We start from the raw sequence: 21,072 nt of genomic DNA, 5'->3' as shown, positions 1-21,072 counted from the left end.
AGGCAAGCAAATGTCAAATTGGACAGAGTAAAGTGGTCTACCTTGGTCATGAGGTAGGAGGAGGTGAGATAAGGCCATTGCCCAGCAAAGTGCAAGCTGTGCACAACTGGGCCACCCCTACTACTCAAACCCAAGTGAGAGCTTTCCTAGGTCTCACTGGGTACTACAGGAATTTCATACAGAACTATGGGACCATAGCTTCTCCCTTGAATGTAGTCTCCTCTCCAAAATTCCCTAAAAATATTTGATGGAATGAGGAGTGCACTCAAGCCTGAAGAAAGCCCTTTGTCAAACTCCAGTCCTAAGAGCTCCTGATTATCACCAACCCTTCATTGTGGAGACAGATGCCTCCAATATAGGTATAGGTGCAGTCATTAGTCAACTGGATGAGAAAAGTAGGGCGCACCCCATTTGCGTCATCAGTAGGAAGCTGAAAGAACCAGAGACAAGGTGGGTGTTAGGCAGAATCCTGTGCAGTTCCCTTAGGGGGCACTACAGAAGATTAAGACTACAGGTATATGCAAGAAAGCCCCTTTGGTATCAGTTTGTACCACACAGATTTAGTTGGTAGCTGTGGCTAAGCAGTCAGGCTTATCTCAAGAGGGAGATGAGCAGTTTTCAGGGTTTACACAATAGGACTACAGTACTATGGAACAAGGAAACACTGACCAAAGCTTTGTATCAAAAACTATATATATATTTATTTTACCCACTCGATGTTCACACACAAATCACTATTCATAAAGTAAGTTAAACAGTCTGAGAAAGTATACACAGTTCCCTATTTTAATTGTACACAGGTTTGAGCAAGAGTGAAAACTGAGCAAAACAGCACAGTGACAACCAAGCAGAAATGGCACTCTATCAATTTCTTCAGAGGGAGGGAAAGGACACGTTATACAGGATTAGGTCCCTAACCACACTAGCAACACTTCCCAATTGGATTGTGAACAAGTTAAGCAAGGCAGTACTTTAGCATAAGCAATACTTTGGTGAAAACCAAGCAAAATGGCACTTCTGCAATACATATAGGGGAAGGAAAGGTGGTTATAAGCGTTTCAGGTGCAGCAACACATTTCTTGGAGAGAAACAATCTAGAGAAGGCAGTTGTACCTAATTTAGCCAAAGTCAATAGGCCTGTGCCAGAGTCAGTGGTACAAGGCAAAGTGCCTAGGTTCAAATGTTCTAGTAGCTGCAGTCAAGTCTTTGTTAAATGATGGAAAAGGCGGTTGCAGGACGTGGAAAGATATTGCTAGACGAAAATGCGGCCAGCCCAGAAGGTCAGTAAAGGATTTAAAACACCTTTAGTAATACCAAACGACAACGGGAGGCCTGGCGGAACAATGTACCTTTAAAGTAGAAGAGGCTCCTGCGGTGGCAGTAGTTCCTGGCAATCCTGCAGTTCGGGAGATCCAGCAGAGGAAGAGAGGCTCTCGTCGGGGAGGAAGGTTCGAGTTACTGCACTGCCCAGGGATGAAACCAGCCGCGGTGCTGCCAAACGAATAAAAGGTACGATCCTTTAACATCGCGGTCCGGGTGGACGGGTGCCTGGCTATCCGGTCTCCGAGTGCAGGGCACTGGCGATTCGACCAAGGCAGGTCCTGGAAGGAGATTGGCAAACTGGTTGGCCCCACCAGCTCAAGGGAAGAAGCCTCTTGCCGAGGAAGATCTTCTCAAGTCGTTGGAGAAAAGTGGTGAGGATCTGCAGCAGGACTTCACCGGTGGTTCAGTCGTTGCAGATGTCTTCAGCTTCTCTCCTCTTCGGTTTCTTAGTTCTAGTGGTGACGTCTTGTCCTCCAGTCCTCAGGACCCTGCTTTTATGCAGCAAGACCCCCATTCATACAGCCTAGCTGTCACTCAGACAGTGGGGTGGCACTCCTGGCGGGAGAACACCAAGCCTATCAGGGCAGAATGTGACTTGAGTTGCGTAGGTAACCCTGTCCAGGGTGCCTATTCCCCCTCCCACACATCCTGTCTACCCCAGACTCAGTGGCGCCGAGAGGAGGGCTTCTGTGCAGAAGCCTGCCAAAAGGACGAACAAAGGATCCCTGAGCTAGGTTAGGATTATAGAGAAAGACACAAGAAAGAAATATTATCAAAGATCTGGCAATAAAATCCTACTGGAGTAAAGTTAATATTAAAATAAACCGGCGGTATGTTAGAGGCTGTCAGTAAAAGTGGTAGCCTCGAACAATGGGAAAATCCCATAGGGAAATATTTGCGGTTGAATATTTACAGTAGTAACAACTGCCACCAGCTAGAAACTTTTGAGAGAGGGACTGTACGGCACCCCCTCGAAAATGAACACCAGGGAACAACTATTAACCCTTCCCAGTACTTCCATAATAAGATGGGTGGTACTGGTTCTGTTCATAACTATTGACTAGTAAAGTCAATGGTAACTTTACATGCCCTGGGAGACAGTAGTCAGTCCCAGGGTATGGAGTCTATGTTGGGGGGTTGCTACGACACCCCTGTGGTACGGCACGGAGGGTGCTGTGTACCACACATGGTAAAAAGATGATTCCTATGAGGGTGAGAAAAACCCCATAGGCCATAAGCACACAAGATAGCCTAAAACACACTAGCAATCTGTCTAAGAGTGGGAAAAAAAGGGTCTCACTCTTAGCAGGAGAAAAAAATAAACCCCTCAAATCCAGCAAAGCTGCTGGGGAACTCTAAAGGTAAGGAAAATTAGCCATTGAAGAGAATTCTCCCTAACAGTGGGGAACCATAGAGTGTGAATGCTTTGCCATTGTGTGGTGTTTGAAGAAGTTTAGACCATACTTGTATGGATCTACTTTTGTGATTCAAACAGACCATCAGCCCTTGAGATGGTTAATGCAAATGAAAGGGGAAAACCCAAAGCTTCTAAGATGGTCAATCTGCCTGCAAGTCATGATTTTACCATTGAGCACACAGCAGGATGTCACCACCAAAATGCTGATGGTCTCTCTAGGATGTTTTTAACCGACTAGGGGTAGAGATTCATCCAGGAGTGGATTAAATCCTCCGGTCCCTTAGTCTGGGGGCGCGGGGACGAGTGTTGGGGAGAATTCTCAAAAATGGCTGATTTCCCTTACCTAATGAGCCCCTCAGCAGCTTTGCTGGATTTCTAGGATTTCTAGGATTTATTTTTTCACCTGGTAAGAGTGTGAGCCTTTTTCGCACTCTTACATGTGTTTTGCTATGTGTATTTCTGCTTTCTGTGTGATCTTGGGCATTGGAGCCTCACCTACTCTAAGGCACCATATTTATCATGTGTGTTACAGAGCACCTTCAGTGCAGTGACTCAGGGTTGTCTTTTAGACTCCTCACTCCATTTTCTGGGGCTGACTACAGTCCCCCAGAAAAGGGTTAAGTTGCCATTAACTTTACTATAGTCACTTTAAACTGCAGACCCAGTACACCCCCATCTCACATGGAGTATTGGAAAGGGTTAACTCTTATCCCTTTTTGTCTGTACCTCTTGGGGCATTGTTTCGCTCCCTTAACATTAAGGCTGGTGGCAGTGTTATCTACCCTAACTTTTCTACCGCAACTATCTTATATAAACGTGGTAATGTTTTAGGCTATTTTAGCCTTGAACATAAACCTGCTTGACCAAATGCATTTTATTTTGGTTCCGGCTGGGTTTATTCGCCATTTCTTTTTGTTAAAGTCTTTCTCGTGTTTTACTCTGCGCGCTAATCCAGGTTTGGTCCCTTTGTTCATCGCTTTTTTGCAGGCTTCTGCACAGAAGCCCTCCTTTAGGCGCCTGAGAGTCTGGGTAGGCAGGATGTGAGGGAGGGGTTTTAGGACCCCTGCCATGGGTTCCCTTGGTAACCCAAGTCGCACTCTTGTCTGATTGGCTAAGGGGACTACCCTTGCCAGGCCAGCCACCCTGCTGTGTGATTGACGGCCAGGCTGTATGAATGGGGGAAAACTGCATAAAAAGCAGGTTTCTGGGATTGGAAGAGCAGAGTCGCCACTGGAACGAAAGAACCAACGAGGAACTGGAAGAGGACCCCTACACCGACTGATCCGCCCGGTAAAGCCCTGTTGCAGGTCCGAAACTCCAGAATCCGACGACAGAGAAGATCCTCCAGGAAACTTCTTCCCTGGAGCTGGTGGGACCAACCAGTTCACCCAAAGTGCAAGCCATGACCCCTCCTCTGGTCGAATTCGCTGTACAGAGCTACAGTGGGCCGGATAGCCAGGAAGGTCGGACCCTGCTTGGGTTTTATGGAGTGCACCTTTTATTCGTTGTTTGGCGCCGCTGCTGGTTTCTTCCCTGGGTAGTGCAGGACCCTTCATTCTTCCTACTTGTTGTCAGTCCGACAGTCGCTTCAGGAAACGTGAACCTGCAGGAACGACCAGGAACGTCTGCCTCAGCTACAGCCCCCTCTCCGTTTTAAGGTACTGTACAAATCCGGTTGTGCGTTTCGTTCAGCCGCGGGGAAAGAGTTTGAAATCTTTCTCCAATCCGAGGGCTTGTCCTTCTCTTCAAACCAACTTTTCTACCAACCAACCTCGTCCGGAAACCGTGCCACGAACTTTACCGCAAACTACCCTAAACTGTATTATCTTGAGCAAAAGACTTTGAACCATTGACTTTGGCCCTAAGCCTTTTCTATCTGATTTTATCATTGGAGTCTCTCTTGTTCGCTTGCCCTAAGTACTTACCTGTTGGTGTGGATTCATTTCTGTTAACTTTTGTCTTTCCCTCCCTTTTAAATTGCTGGAGTGCCAATTTGCTCCCACTTCATTTTGTGAGCTTAACTTGTGTGGAATTTAAGGGAAGTGATGTGGTGTGTTAAGAGTGTGATTTTTAAACTGCTTATAATAGTGTAATGTTATAAAACTGAAGAGTGAAATAAATGTATATTCTTTTACTTGAAAACCTTGAGTCAGTGTTTGCCTGAATCATAGTAATTGCTGTCCTTTGTGTAACTATTTGATACTGCTCACTTACTCTTGAGATAAGTCTGGCTGCTCTGCTACTGCTACCACTTTAACTGTGTAGTACAGGCTTGTACCAAATGTGAAATTGCACTGTCACTTGTAGTCTTAATTGTGTGTGGTGTTCCCAAAGGGTACTGCATATAATTCTGCCTAACTAGCTCCCCCAACCATGTTAGTGCACCTTACACGAATCTGGGCAGACACACACAAGTACATGGACTGGGACAAGAAACTAACACCAGAGCAACCATTGTGGAATAACAGATGTCTCCCAGAAATTAACAAGCTTCCTAGATGGCCCACCTGGGTGACTCACGGGATAACGAGGATCAAAGACATCATACAGGAGGGCAAGATGGTCGAAACCCTAAAGTCCGAATTCTCTCTCCCACCAACAGAACAATACCACTAGACTCAGATAAAGCATGAACTACGAATTTATCTCCCGGACATGAACAATATGCCTGATTACACCCCAATGGAATGCAACTTAATTCCAGGGCAGATCAAACAAAGTCACTTCAACCATGTACAATGCGATCACCTCCTTTGCCACAAAGGAACTAGCTAGCCTCAAGGGCAAATGGGAACAGGACCTAGGAGCTATACAACCAGAAGACTGGATCGGTGCACTGAGGTACGCCAGAGAGGTCGCAATCTCATCCAGACTCCGGCTCGTACAGCTTAAGATTCTACACTGAACTTACTACCCAAGAGTGGCCCTCTTCGGGTGGGGTAAAGTCTCAGACTCACAGTGTCTGCGCTGTAAGCACGAGGAAGGCACCTACTTTCACATTTTATGGGAATGCAACCACATACAACAATACTGGCAGGCATGTTGCAACAAACTAGCTAGGGTCTTGGGCAAAACAATTCAAGGGAACCAAAGCAGCTATTGCTGGGGGTGGAGGACGAGAGTGATTTGTCAAGATACGAAAAATGATTTCTGTCAACTGCCACAGCAGTACTCAGAAGTAACATTGCACAGCTATGGGGCTCGGAAGTCACTTCCAATTTCGACCAGTGGGTTACGGATGTGGACATATGCGCTGCAATGGAACACCGGGTATACACCGCAAGAGGTTGCCCTGACAAAGCAGGTAAAATATGGCAAAAATGGGAAGACTAACACTGACTGTGCCATTGCCCAACCTGGTACACACACCTGTGAGAATAGTACAAAACAGCAAAACGCCAAAGGAGCACTGCGCAACTCTGCCAGCGACTCGGAATTCAAGTCTGGTTTACTGAAGGCCAAAGTTCAAGGGGACTTGGGGGACACACAGAGAGTTTATCAGTAATTGTACCGTTTATAATGTATGTGGAAAATCAATAAAAATGTTTGATAAAAAGAAATGGTGTTTGCAAAGGTTTACTTTACCTCACATAGTGGTATAAATGCTTTGTTTTCCAGACATCAATACACAATCCAACCCATCAAAATGCAATGGGTAAAACAGGGCTTAAATTGGAAAGTTAGGGGTGAAGTTACCTCACTAAGATTAGTTGAAGAACTAGGAATTTGTCCTTTTTTCGAATCTAGCGCTGCTCTCTGCATCAGGAAGATGGCTTTGGAAATTTTGTTCTTGCCGATTTTATTCAATAAGTATGGCTCTGGAAATAATAAATGGATATTAAAAATGTATCTTTGATATGCATGTTACATTGCTGAACATGCTTCAGTTCTAATAAACTCACCTGTAAAAAAATGAAGGCAAGTTGATGGACCTTTGGTACAAGCAGAAGTGCAGGGCTTGAGTTGTTTTCTATCACCTGAAAATAAAAGCATGATTACATATATCTGTGCCTTTGTCGTGCATAGTTTAAAGACATTTAATTTGCAAAGTTCCAATGAATGCATTTCTTAAACAAAAGCCAATGAATCCATACAGTTATCACTGTAGTATTTCCTCACATAAAACATAGCACACTAGTGTTTTATATCAGCCCAATAAATTTACCAGGAATTAACCTCGGTCAAATGTGTTTTCGTGTTAGGCTTTTGAGCTACATTCTTTCTCATCTGCACCCTGCATAACTAGTAGAGCTCTACAATGCCACACTCAAGGAGGTAGTAGACGCTGTAGCCCCATTTGAAAAGAAACTAGCTAAGCATACACTTCATGCTGACTAATGGTTCACTCAAGAACTTTCAGTCCTACGCACAGCCAAACGGGCAGCACTGACTGTATGGCAAACAAGCCCATCCACGTTCACACGAGATACCTACTTGGCAGTTGCCCTGTACCCTTTGCCTTCAAGGAAGTAATATCTGAAGTCCTTCTCATCATGAAGCATATTAAATCATCGCTCTACAAAGGTGACATATGCCCAACCAGTCTAGTTAAAGACTGTGCGGCAGCCCTGGCCCCATTTGTCACAAGTTTTATTAATGCCTCCTTCACTGCGAGTACCGTCCCATCCTCCCTCAAGGAAGCCTGGGTTCGACCGTTACTAAAAAAAACGACCCTTGACCCGGATTCCCCCAACAACTACCGTCCAATCACCACCGTTCCACATTTGATGTCTAAGGTTGTTGCCCTGTAACCAAGGAACGCTGCTACAACACTGTCTCTGAACCTTTGTCTTAAACTGTATCTAAGTGAATATACTGTAACAGCGCCACAATACCTCTGGGCGCTTTATAAATCCAAATAAATAAATATAGACCATCGTGAAAAATGAAGACTTTGCAGGCCACATCAGTGTCAGCCAGTTTTATGTTGAATTTAACGACGGTAGAAAAGGGCCTCACCTTTGAGGCAGCACATGACGCCTGGGCTGACTACAGGCTGTTTCTAATTTGCTTTATTTTTGAGCATCTGGAGTTAAACATTTCACCCTAGTAAGTTGCAGAGGCACCTGCTGGTTCAGGATGTTGTGGAGTTTGACAATAACCAGCAGCGGTATCCTGACCAACATAACCTTTCAGTCATGTGCTGAGCCCAATGTTCACTACACAACATCACCGATCACGTCACATTCAGCATGATTAAATACGTTTTCTAGTGGCATTGTCTGCAGCACTAGTGCACATCAAATTTGCTGCTAGTGATCAAAGTTGAAAGGCATATTGAAAGGTTTGAGTGCCATGATAGCTCAGAAGATAGGTCAGGTTGTTAAGAACGTGTTGCAGAGATCTGTGTTCAAATGCCAGATCATAGCACCAAATTTGGCATGGCATATTATCGAGTGTTTATATACTTCGGTGATAGTAACACCCACTGTGCTACAAAACATAGTATATGCACAAGAGAGTATTAGTTATAACATCGAAGATAGCATCGATATGGTGCAGGCCTAGACTTTTCTGTTCCCCCAAACAAGGATTTCCCAATAAACAGTATAAAGTGTTAGTTGAGAAAAGTGATTAGGTAGCCAAATTCTAGACTTTGTAAGCACAGAGCTGAGAATCATTTCCCGGCTTTGCCACCTGATAATACAATGCCCCTGGGCAAATCATCTTATTTAACTGTATAGTACGGTGCTGACTTCTGTTAAAAAAAAAGTTTTAAAAAAGGTTTGCCCTCTCGTATGCTAGTGGCAATTTTAAGCCCTTTGCCTGCTCTTTCTTTTCATGTAGACCTTTTGAGTGGAAAGAGTCCTAGACAGAAGAAACATGAAAGAATCATTGGCCTCTGGCAATTTTATTTTCAGGTGTAGAGGGTGCAAGGGGTTTTTGCCACAGGTATCATTGATTTGCTATTTGAATGTGCTTGTGGCTGTGGTCTTGTTAGTGCCTATTTTGTTCTGGTGTTTGCCGGTGGCCAACACTGGCATACTTTTTTTGGTAACAGCACTCTTTGGAGTCTGCAGCAGAGTCCTTCCTTGTTGGTCACGCTTGGGCCCGGCTGCACCTTGTTGTTGGCATTTTTTGGGGGGAGATCCGACTGCTCCGAGTGCTCTGCTACGGAGCAGACAGTCAGATCTTCAACCAAAAGAAAATACCTGCCAACAACGAGGTGGCCGCACAGTGCGCCAAAGCCTCTGCAGCAGCTGGCCTACTTTTAGGCACTCCACACAGTTTAATAGCAGAACAGCAGCTGCTGGAGCCTTGGTGCGCTGTGCGGCCAGTGCTCTGCTGCGGAGCAGACAGTCAGATATTCTTCACAAAAATAATGTCAACAACGTGGCGTGCTGTGTGGCCGCTGGGCCGCCTTTTTGGGAGGAGAAAGGGCATTGCGCATGCCCAGCAATGAAATGCTCATAGCCATCGCCAGGCCCTCTAGGGCCAGGAATATGTAACAATGCTTGCCGTTGGGGCCACGCCCATGGATGCTGTGGCGGGTCGGGTCCTCCAGGCCAATTGACTAACTTGTGACAAGTTAGTCAACTGGCCTGGAGGACCCAACCCGTTGTTTGCAACCACACTAGCATACACACTAGCAACATATACTTAAGTTGCCCGACACGACGGCTGTGCCATATGGGCCAGGTCATCCATTTTTTGAACGTGTAGATGGCGTGACTGACTGTGCATGCCATCCAGACAGGGGTGCACAGACTCAGTGAGTCTTAGACCCACCCTAGCTGGTGCGTATGGGCAGGGCAGGCAGTGGCACAGCAGAGGCGGCTGGCAGCAACTGAGCCTTTTTTTTGGCTTGAAGCAGTCAGGACCAGGACAGTAGTCCTCTCCTTCGGAATCTCGGCTCTGTCAAGGTGAGTAAATCATGTGTCTGATAGCAGGTGCTATGTGGGGGCTTTGGCAGAAAAGGTTTACCTTTATCTGTAAAAGCGAAGATAAAGATGCATGTAGCAGCATTTTATAACCTCCACCCGCAACAGCATCAGATGAAAGAGTACATAATTTGGCCATGAGGATGGGAGGGTGGGAGCGCTGATGGCCAGAACAACTCTCTGACAATGGGACACTTGCACCCATTGCAACCCGCTTGTCCTACATAGAGCAGGTGCCATCAGGAAATTCATTTTGGTGGGAAAAGCCCTCTCTTCCCACATGGGTTTGGGCAATCTGTAGTGATTTAGCAGCACCTGTAAATGTAGGCTGATTGTGCGGTTTAGAGGCGTGCAATTCTTGACCTAACCACACTCAAGGTCCCATGATATATGATATGGCATGTGTAATGCGCCTATACAAAAGTGTTTCAAGGCGCGATGAGGCAAGGAAGGGGGGATAGAGGGAGGACAGAGACAACGATCTTACTAGGCCAAGTGACATTGAAATCATGCAAGTGCAGGGGAGAAGGGTGGGGAAAAGTGCCTGGGGAGAGGGGAGGGGCAGTGCTGTACATGGGATCGAAACAATAACAAGAAGTGCAGGTGGCAGGTGCAAGGGTTAAGTGCAGACAGCAGGTGTCCAAAAGTGCAGGTAGGAGAACTGCAGGGTTACAGATACAGACCCAAGTGCAAGGGTTGCCGGGAGGCAGTGTGGGTGTGCAACTGGGCGGGTAGGGACCTGGGCCCGAAATCAGAGGGTAGCCAGGTGACTAGTTCAGTATCCGGCAGGAAATCAGCAGGGTAGAGGAAAAGTGAAGGCAGAAGCAAAGAGGAAGGTCTTGAGGTGCTTCGGGAACCAGAGATGGTTCTCCTCGAGTTTCAGAGAGGCAGGGAGGCTGTTTTAGAGGGAGACCCCAGCCAAAGAAAGAGATCTACCACCAACGTGTTGCTTGGAGAAGCAACTGACCCTGAGGGAGTTGGAGGTGGAGGAGCGAAGAGCTTGAGTAGGAAGGTATTTGCAAAGAGAGAGTTGGAGGTATTGAGGACCCAGGCCCCAGAAGGCCATGTGGACCATGCAGAGGGTCTTGAACTTAATCATTGCAGCCACTGGGAGCCAATGTAGCAATTTCAGTGCTGGAGAGATACAATCCCTGGGCTTGAGGCCAAGGACAAGTCTCGGAGTCCTGTTCTGGATGAGTTGCAGGGGGCGGAGAGAAGAAGCTGGCAGATTTAGAAAGAGGCTGTTGCAATAGTCCAGCATAAAGAGAACCAGAGCTCTAGAGACAGTGAGCTTCTGGGGGAAGGAGAGGCAAGGAAGAATACCTCTGTGGAGGTGAAGTTGGTAGTTTGACTTCTTAGAGACGTCAGAGACGTGAGGAAAAAAGGAGTGTGTAGTCGAAGATGACCCATAGGTTCTTAGCCTCACAGGTGGGAGCAGGAAGAGGGACAGGGGAGGCCGCCCAGATAGTGACAGGAAAGGAGGGTGCAGGTATGCCGATGAGGAGAATCTCCATCTTACTGGCATTAAGGCAGAGATCATCGACGGCACACCACTCCTGGATAGCAGACAGTCAGAGATGAGAGAAGAAGTGGCAGAGGGGAGCCTGAAAACAAGCTGAGTGTCATTCGCAAAGCACTGAAAGTTGGAGCAGAAAGCGACAATGCAGTGGGTGAGAGGGGCCAGGTATTGGTTGAACAGCCAGGGAGCGAGGTTAGGCCCCTGGGGAACACCACAGGTAGAGAGAGGAAATAGAGGAAAGGAAACACCCAAGTTGGACCTGGGAGGGTGGATCACAGAGGAAGAAGGTCAGCCAGGCCAGGGCCTGATCAGTGATACCCAGGATACCATGGAGACGACTGAGCAGGATGGCATGGTTGACCGTGTCAAAGACAGAAGAGAGATTGAGTAAGATGATTACAGAGGGGAGATTAGAATCAAGGTTAGAGAGCAGGTTTTCACTGATGTTCAGGAGAGCCGGAGAGCAGTTTCCGTGCGTCTGGCTGCTCTGAAGCCAGACTGATGGTCATGGAGACAATCAACAGATTCAGTGTGAAGATTAAGCTGGGAGATGGCCAGCTTTTCAGGAGTTTGCGCAGGAAAGAAGTGATGGAGATCGGGCGATAGTTAGCTGGGCAGGAGGGGTTGGCTAAGGGTTTCCTGAGAAGAGGGTGTACAAGAGAGTGCTTCAGGGGGGAAGGGAAGGCTCCAGTGGCGAAGGAGTGGTTGCAGGAGTCAGCCAGGGCAGGAGTGAGGGTGTCAATGTGGTCCTTGATGGTTTTGGAAGAACAGGGACCACACTCGAGGGCCATAGGTTCAGTGGGTTACATGTTGCATGTGTCTGAATTTGCTGACTTTAAGTCATGTTTGGATCCTCGGAAGAACCTTTAATATTCTATGATTCAAAAATGTTGTCTTTAGCAGGATTGCTCTCTTGATTTGTTCCATGTGTATGCCAGAACATGTCTGAAGCCACTCTGTACTTAAGCATTTCTCCTTGTCGTGTTTGTGTGGATTCTGTTTATGCTCGGTCAGTCGATCTACCGTGTCCCAGCAACGGCGTGGCAGAACGCAGGGCGTTGGATTCTTACAATCTGGAACCACCACAATCCTTTGCCACGCTGAATGAATGGCTTGTGCTCCTCGTGTTGGCTATCTCTCTAAAGCCTGCCCCGCTGAGCTCCCAGGGGCAGGACCTGCACTGGTCGAGGCAGGGAGGAGCCCCATGCCCCCAAGAAGGGCCTCTGCTAACCAAAAAGCCAACCCCAAAATGTCCTACGGGGCTGCATCCTCGCAGCCAATGTGACTCAAGATGGGGCAGCGTTTGTGCTGGCATCCTCCACATGTCCAGGAGTCTAGTCTAGCGCCAAGAGAGGGCAGTAACCGGCCATCTGCGGCCTCTCTGATACATACCACCAATCACCTAGGACTAGCTGCACCGTCCATGTAGGCTCTCCATAGCGTGCCTTGACAGACCGAGGCAGTCATACTCTGCCAGGGGAGCCCAGAAACCTGTCCTTCTATGGGGGCCACCGAGGTACCAGGGCAGCCCTTTCCCTGTTCCGACTTTCTTCTTTACACGCTTAGTGCACACAGACCTAAGGGCATCAAGGCGAGGAAAGCACGAGAGAACCCGCAAACTAAGAGTTCAGCTCTTGCTTGGGAACAGTGCTCTTTTTAATAGCTTTGCCAAAGAAAGATTGTTAGGTAGCAAGAACGAAAAGGAGCTGCCACCCTTGAGGGATTGTGCACAAGACAAACTCCAGGGACTCTCGTTTTTGTCTGAAAGGTCATTCCCTGAAGATCACCTTCCCTGGCAGCCCAGTCGCTAATGTGAGCAATGCAGCCGTTGGTGGGTAATGCCACCATCTTTGGAAGGCCCATGAGACAGAGGCTGGGGGCAGGGGGCTCAATGTGTGCCCAGAAAACGAAATAGAGACCCATCGCCGTAGGGTAGTATAACGCACATATGATATATGTGCAATGAACACACATAGGTAGAGATGCCTAAAGCCATTCATTGTAGAGAGGAAACATGACTTGTAAATACCTGGACTGACATCGAGACCGGCAAGTACATGGGTAATGGTATAGATGCATATTTACAGATGGGTAACAACCACAGCTGGTCACTGGTCACATGAAGATGTGCCCATGATAGCTCCAAGCATCTGACTGGCACAACCATGACAAACTGAAAACATAGAGCCTGGATCAGAAACACTGTACAGGCAGTGTAGGGTTGTTTGCCAGGGCTCAGCCCTGGCCCTTATGTTTGAGCCCCCTCACTTATCGTCTCTGACTCACTTTAATTATGAAGTGGTGATAATCAGTGCCTCCAACAACGATAATGAGCAGGGGCAACCTGTAGTCTAACCACAAGCATGTCGACACTGTGGGGAGCAGCTATGGGTGGTGCCAGAAGTGCTGCCGAACTACCCATCTGCAGTGTCACAGGAGTACTAGAAAATATGTGTGCCCTGGCCCTCATTTTTTTTAACAAATTATGTGCATAGTCTTATGTTTGAAAGCTGAAATCTTTTGTCACCCACTCTTGCTTTGTTGCATGTTCTCCCTCTGCTCTGCACATTTTCCCTCCTCCCCTCTGTGTTCCCCTCTCTGGCAGATCAGCATGACACAATATCGTTTTTTTAGTGTGTGAAGGTGAGAAATATATATTTCTTTGGTATCGTACTTTGCCTCAGGGAAAAGTATTCTGTGCTTTCCTCGCAGACAAAGGTTACGTTTAGTTTAAAGTCAGCTCTGTCGTCTGCGCAGATTATGTCTCTGTGACGTATGGTCTGGAAGGGGGCCGAAAGAAGCTGCTGTCCTTGCATTCTGCTTTTGTTATGAATTCAGAAGAAATTAAGAGGTGCTGCGAAAGTTCAGCAGTGCGATTCTGCTCGCAAACTGGCCCGACTGTGTGGACCTGTGAATGCGTGTGTGCATCTGTTCTTTCAAGCGTTCCTCCTACCTATTTCTCATCATGCAGAAATCGGCATCCTGGCGAGGGCCAGACAAAGTAATCCTGGCCCCAACAGTTGTTGCTGTGAATTGGGTCATACACCGTTGACATCTCACCATTGTCCAGGTAAACTACGAACGCATTCGAATTATTTCTATGTCGAAACAGGAGGCGAGCATTAGGCTTTCTTTCTTTATTACTGCATAATCAGCATTTTCAAATTCAAACATTTTTATTTTTTACAAACTGATCAAACATTTTGTTCATATCCCTTTCCTTGAACTAAAAGGGTTGTTCGTTTGTGCTCTCTAAAATTGTTCCTCTTAGGACACCAAATCCCATGAGTCTCTGCTTTCCTGTAGTCCTGCCTGAACCCTTTCGTGTGCCAATCCTCCTCTATCTTTGTTGCTGCAACAGGAGATGAGTACTTTTTGTCACAAATGTTTATATAGTGCGAACGCCTGCATTGCGCAGTTTGTCAGCACCCTTTGGTGATAACTATTAGAATGTATAATATTAGAGCACGCATTGGGTAATCCTATTGAAATCAGTGACGCGCCCAAGGAATAATTCCCAATAACACTCGGGTGCGAGCGTTCCGATTTTTTGCTTTGTGCTTTTACCTCAGATTAATGAATATTTCTTGTTGAGCGTTCAGAGGCTGGGGCCGGAGCCGTGGGCGAACGTACCCGCGTTAAGCAACCAGCCCGCCTCCTCCTTCACATAGGGACCAGCGCACGGTGCGCGGAGGTCTCTAGTGTGACGTCCCAGTTGGGCGTAGCGCGTATGCGCGGGCCTCGTTATGGACCCGCGCATGCGCAGTTGAATAAACTGCGTCCGTGCGGCAGTTGCCGCCGGGACGTGTAGCAAGCAACATCGCGTCCCGTGTCCTCCTTGGTCTGTGTGCGTGCGTGCATGCATGTGAGGGCCCGGATGTAACAACTGGCGACGAGACGGGATTGCCGCCACAGCGTTCGCCCAACGTACGTGGGCGCACAATCCACATCGTCGGCACGCGAGGACACGACGCGGACTGAGCACGAACATTTTTCTCCTCAGAGCAGTAGCGGCCTGAAAAGGTGCTCGTGTGCTGCTACAAGGAGAAGAAAGGGATAATTTTTGGAACACTTGATTATCCCCAACAACCTGGGGACAATCCAAAAAAAAAAAATAAAGCCGGGCACAAGGTTAAGGCGACAGATAACAGCAGAAGGTACGTCGAGAGTTACACCAGCCAGGTTTGCGGCCTCTAACACACCCAGAGGTGCCTGTGCGACCTGTGAAGATGGCAAGTAGCGAAGATGAGACAGAAGTGGCAACAAGAGCGGTGAGGACACAACAGGGGTCGCTGCTGCCCATGCAGGAGTTTGACACGTCGGGGCCCCCGTCCAAACTGGGACCCAGGTGGCTACTATGGGTCAAGAAGTTGGAGATGTACTTTACAGCGACCGGAACAACCAACGACGATGCGAAAAGGGCGACCCTTCTGCATTCAGCCGGGCTGGACATTATCCATCTATGAATCACTCACCCTGCCAGTAGTCACGTATGACACTGTCAAGACTGCGCTAGAAAACCACTTCATCCCACAGTCGAATGTCGACTATGAAAGATTTCTGTTCTGCAGAGAGAAACAAAGGGAGGAAGAGTCTCTCGATCAATTCTGCGCCAGACTGAGAATGATAGCCAACACATGTCGCTGGGACAACGACGAGCTGATGAATAGGAACCAGGTCCTCCAGGGCAGCAGCTCGGGTAAATTGCGGCGACAAGTGCTGAGAGAGCCGGGGTGGACACTGCAGCAGATACTAGATAGTGGCCGCACGTATGAGCTGGCAGAATCCAGAGGAGCGAGCATGGACGCAGCGGTCAGGCCAAGCGCAAGGGAGGAAGCTTTTGCTGTAAACAAAAGGACGAAGCTGAAGGATAAGTGGGTCCCGAAGACAACGGAGAACAGACATCCCACTGCACCCGGATCAATCTGCCAAGATTGCAGATATGACCTGCCACATGTAGAGGAGTGTCCTGCCAAAACGAGATCCTGCGGTCGGTGCAATGGACCGGGGCACTATGCCCGCATGTGCCGCGCCCCTGCTCCTGTACCTACTCAGAGAGGCCCCGCGAGAACAAGGGCCAGTGGTTTCAGAAGGCAACGCAGCATCGCAGCTCTCGAACAGGAGGTGCGGAGGTTGCAACTTGCAGAGGAAGAAGAAGAAGAGGAGGAGGACGAAGAAGAGGTATTCTTCATTTCAAACATTGCCTCAGAAAGCAAACGGAGGAGGCAACCCAGGTGTGTGGTAGACATACTGGGCGTGCCGACGCAGATCCTCATCGACACAGGAGCATCCGTATGCGTGCTGGCGGAGGAAGATTATCTAAAACTCCCAGGCCCGCCGGCACTCGACAAGTCCATGGCGAAGATATTTACTTTTGGAGGAGACACCCCCATTGCCACTCAAGGGTGTATTCGTGTCACCAGTGTCGAGGGGGGAAAGCACCATCAAGGCAAAATTCTTTGTCACGGACGTTAGCCCTCACTCGCTTCTCAGCTGTGCTGCGTCGGAGGCCCTCAATTTGGTTCATTTTGCATATGGAGTATACCAGATCGACATTGAAACGCTGTTGGACAAGTTCTCAGGCATCTTCGAGGGCATAGGGAAGCTTAAAGCACCCCCAGTGCGCCTGCATATCGACGAGTCCATCAGACCGACAGCCCTCAAGCACCGTAGGATTCCGTTCCACCTAAGGGAGAAGGTGGAGGAGGAACTCCGATCACTCGTAGACATGGACATTATTGAGAGAGTGGAGGGGCCGACACCCTGGGTGTCCCCAATTGTGGTGGCCCCCAAGCCGAAACAGCCCGGGGCGGTGAGGATTTGCGTGGACATGCGCCTCCCAAACGCTGCGATCAAGAGGGAGAGGCACATTACTCCAACTCTAGATGACATTATCGGAGAGCTTCAGGGGGCAAGAGTCTTCTCAAAGCTGGACCTACGAGCGGGCTACCATCAGCTTGAACTGCACCCGGACTCCAGGTTCATAACTACTTTCACGACGCATGACGGCCTATACCAATTTAAATGCCTGAGCTTCGGTATCTCGTCAGCTGCCCAAGTATTCCAGAACACCATCAGAGGGGCATTGGCTGGCCTAAAAGGGGTATTGAACATGAGCGACGACATCTTAGTTTTCGCGGACTCGGAAAGGGAGCACATGAAGAGGTTGGAGAACACGTTCCAGAGATTGAAGAACTTAGGGCTCACCCTTCATCGACAAAAATGCGAGTTCTTCAAGGACCGTATTGGTTTCTTCCGATTCATCTTCCATGCGGCCGGTGTGTCGCCCGACCCAGCCAAAGTGAAGGACATTAAGGAAGCCGGCCCCCCACAATCCCCCACGGAAGTAAGGAGCTTCCTGGGGATGGTAACTTATTGCGGGCGTTTCATTAAAGGGCTGACGTCGCTGGCAGAACCACTCAGAGTGCTAACAAGGAACGACGCCGCGTGGAAATGGGGCGCCGGTGAACAAGAGGCATTCCAGACCCTGAAAAACGCCCTATCCGATGGGGACACCATGGCATACTTCAACCCCAAGGAGGAATCGGAGGTGGTGGTCGATGCGAGTCCAGTGGGAGTAGGGGCTGTGCTGCTGCAACCCGATGAACGCGGGGACATGCGTCCCATTGCCTATGCGAGTAAGGCTTTTTCGGACACGGAAATGAGATACTCGCAGATCGAACGGGAGGCGTTAGCCATCCTGTGGGGCTGTCGCCATTTCCGTTTGTACATTCTGGGCAAACCTGTCGTGACCACAAGCCGCTACTGCCCATACTGGCGGGCGTGTCATCCAAGCCGCCCCCCAGGATCGAAAGGTGGATGCTGGCCCTGATGGAGTACGGGGTGAAACTAGTTTACCGACCAGGAACGAACAACCCGGCCGACTACCTGTCGCGCCACCCCAGCAAGGAAAACTCCGTCACTGACATTGGGGCGAACGAGTGCCACGGGCTGCTGTGTCAGGTGGTGGAAGGGTCCCTTCCAATGGCAATCTCAAGACTTGAAATTGCGACAGAATGCTCCAAGGACGAGGTGTTTACCATCATCAAGACTGCCGTGAGGAGCGGTGATTAGAGGGAGGTATTGCACAACAACTTCCGCCGTCAAGCAGAGGCCCAGAACGACCTCCAAGCACTCTGGAAAGTGAGGGATGAACTCTCCGTCTCAGACGATGGGCTAATACTTCGAGGGAGACAAATCGTCATCCCACGGGCACTGAGGACAAGGATGCTTGAACTGGCCCACATTGGTCATCAGGGGGTTGTTAAAACTAAGGCTCGGCTGGGACACAAAGTATGGTTCCTGGACTTGGAGGGGCGAGTGGAGAGCTTCGTGAGGAGATGTGTGGCGTGTCAAGCAGCAGCCCCAGGAGACAGAGCTCCGCCGATAAGGTCGATGGAGCGTAGCAGCAAACCATGGGGAACTGTCCACGTTGACTTCGGCTCAACTGGTCGTGGCATGTACTTTCTGGTAGCAGTTGACCAATGGTCCAGGTACCCCGAGGTGGAGGTGGTAGAGTCGACAGCGACAGAGTTCGCGACGAAGGCATTAGACAAAATGTTCGCCACGCATGGGTTCCCGGACCTACTGTGCTCAGACAACGGGCTGCCATTCACGGGCAGCCAGTTTGTAACTTACCTCCGGGAAAGGGGGATCCGGCATCGCAGGGTGTCCCCACTCTGGCCACGAGCCAACGGGGAGGACGAGAGAATGATACAGACTCTTAATAAGGTCCTAAGAATTTCCGCCAGTGGCGGTGAAGACCTGGAGAGGAAGCTAGTGGAGTTTCTAAGAGAATACCGCATGACACCCCACCAGTCCACGAGAGTGGCTCCCGCCGAAGCACTGTTTGGACGATGCCCGAGGGGAATGCTACCGGAAGAGGAAGGCCGTCCGCCCGGGATAATAAACAACGAGGGTGTCCAGGAAGAACGGGCTAGGCGTAACGACAAAGAAAGTGAACGGAGGGGTCTGCAGGAAAAGGAGGTGCGAGTAGGGGACACAGTGCTGGTCCGAAACCGGCACCCCGAGGGGAAACTGTCCCTACCATTTGAGCCGCGCCCGTGGAAGGTAACGCATGTAAAGGGCACAATGGTGACGGCAGCCTGCGACCGAGGAACAGTCACGCGCAACCGGTCGTTCTTCAAAAGAATTGAAACACCCGCTGAGAACAGGGCCTCAGAGGAATCCATGGGGCGGGAGGGCCTGCCTGGAGATCAGGAGGGCGAGCAGAGCAGGGACTCCGCTAGCTCTGAACGGGAGTGTTCTACTCCGCCCACCACCTCGCCAAGGTACCCGGTCCGCCGCGAGCGGAGATTACCAGGGCATCTCAAGGACTACGTCCTGGACTCAGGTGACTGAACTGAGAAACGTAAGGTGAGACTCCCAGTTATTCATGCGCCCGCCCACACGGGCACCAGTTGTGCAGGGGTATGCACACCCCGAAGGTTTACATTGTTTTAGTTAAAGTTAAAAAGGGATGTGACGTTCCAGTTGGGTGTAGCGCGCATGCGTGGGCCTCGTTATGGACCCGCGCATGCGCAGTTGAATAAACTGCGTCCGTGCGGCAGTTGCCGCCGGGACGCGTAGCAAGCAACATCGCGTCCCGTGTCCTCCTTGGTCTGTGTGCGTGCGTGTATGCATGTGAGGGCCAAGGGGCCGGATGTAACATCTAGGACCCCACGGGTGCCAGCAGGCAAGGAGGTTTAGCGCGAAGAGTCTACGGATTAGAGATTAAAATGCGCAGTGCAAGCAGCTGACTTCACGGATCTCCAGTGGCAGCAAACACAATCTCTTGGGAAAAAAAAAAGAAATCTGACAGTTTAACGCTGTGTGGCTTAACTACTGAAGTCCCATTCAACAGCTCACAGTAGCTTACTGGATACAATGGCACATTATCAGAGCCACACAGCTTCTCAAAGCACGTGCCCAGAATGGAGTGCTGAAGAATGGGGAGACCATCCTGCGGCTGAGGAGGAGGATCTCTCCCTCAGCTTCAAGAGGGTTCTTGGAGACTCTCTGTCTCAAGCAGTGTCAGAGGCCATGATGCCCGTAGCCCAGAGGCAAGACCACTTGGAGGCCATGCTTTACAAGCAAAAGGCGGACAAGTAGGTACCCAAAAAGAAAAGGGCATTGAGCCCAGGGGAGGGGACATCAGCAAGACACCCCGAAGAAGGGGTTGAACAGGCTCTAAAAAAGCTCATTAGAGGACCGCCTCTTTGACGCACCCGAGCACCACTGAAGGGGTGGGCTCAACACCCCAAGAGTCAGCTGACCCAGTAAGTAGGCTGAAGAAAGCCTTTATGAGGGTCGACATTGCTGGATTCTCAACCCCCTGACCCAGGGGTGTACAATGAAGGGGAGGAGAAGGATGCAGGATATTCGCCAGATGATGAGGGCAAGGGAGACATTGTTATGCCTCAACCCAAACCAACGCAGGAGCATCGTGACGAGGATGATGAAGGGCTTCTAGAGATGTTTGACCCTGAGGCGATAGCAGATCCGAGATCCTCAGAGTGGGTGCCTTCGCCCAGAGTGGCCCAATATATGGCACAACACCTGCGAAAGCCACTCGACAAGGAAGTCAGAGCAAAAATGAGAGCAGAATGCCCCATCCTGCTGCTACCAGGGAAAGTCACGGAGACCCCAGAGTTGGATCAGAAAATAGTGACATTCGTCACTAAGGCGACAAAGGACATAAGAAAAGGGTAGACAGAGCGTGGCGGGATGCCAAGACAGAGTTCTGGGCATGGCAGGCCCATTCGCCAAAAAAATAGACCTAGCAGAAAAAGCTGCAGATACTGGCGAACCAGTAGGCGTGGCACTGGGAAACTGGGCCCAGAGGGCGGTGTGCCTATTGGGCAACGCTAACTGCGCCCTCTCGGTGGAAAGGAGATGAGTGTTGCTCAAGATTGACAGTAAATTGAGTGACC

General features: G+C 49.4%; 1 protein-coding gene across 1 annotated transcript in view; it reads right to left on the bottom strand.

Moving 5' to 3' along the window:
- Positions 1 to 21,072, bottom strand: part of CFAP54 (cilia and flagella associated protein 54) — a 3,669,934-nt gene that overhangs the window by 2,375,144 nt on the left and 1,273,718 nt on the right. Inside the window, exons 19-20 of the mRNA XM_069629416.1 lie at positions 6,643 to 6,717; positions 6,437 to 6,558 (exon numbers count right to left, since the gene is read on the bottom strand). Coding sequence (XP_069485517.1) covers positions 6,437 to 6,558; positions 6,643 to 6,717 — 197 coding nt within the window. The remainder of the gene's footprint in view (positions 1 to 6,436; positions 6,559 to 6,642; positions 6,718 to 21,072) is intronic.

Source organism: Ambystoma mexicanum, chromosome 12 (assembly GCF_040938575.1).
Source record: "Ambystoma mexicanum isolate Mex_15411 chromosome 12, UKY_AmexF1_1, whole genome shotgun sequence".
Classification (NCBI taxonomy): domain Eukaryota; kingdom Metazoa; phylum Chordata; class Amphibia; order Caudata; family Ambystomatidae; genus Ambystoma; species Ambystoma mexicanum.
Note: the sequence above shows the minus strand (reverse complement) of the source record. Positions and strands in the feature narration are given on the sequence as shown.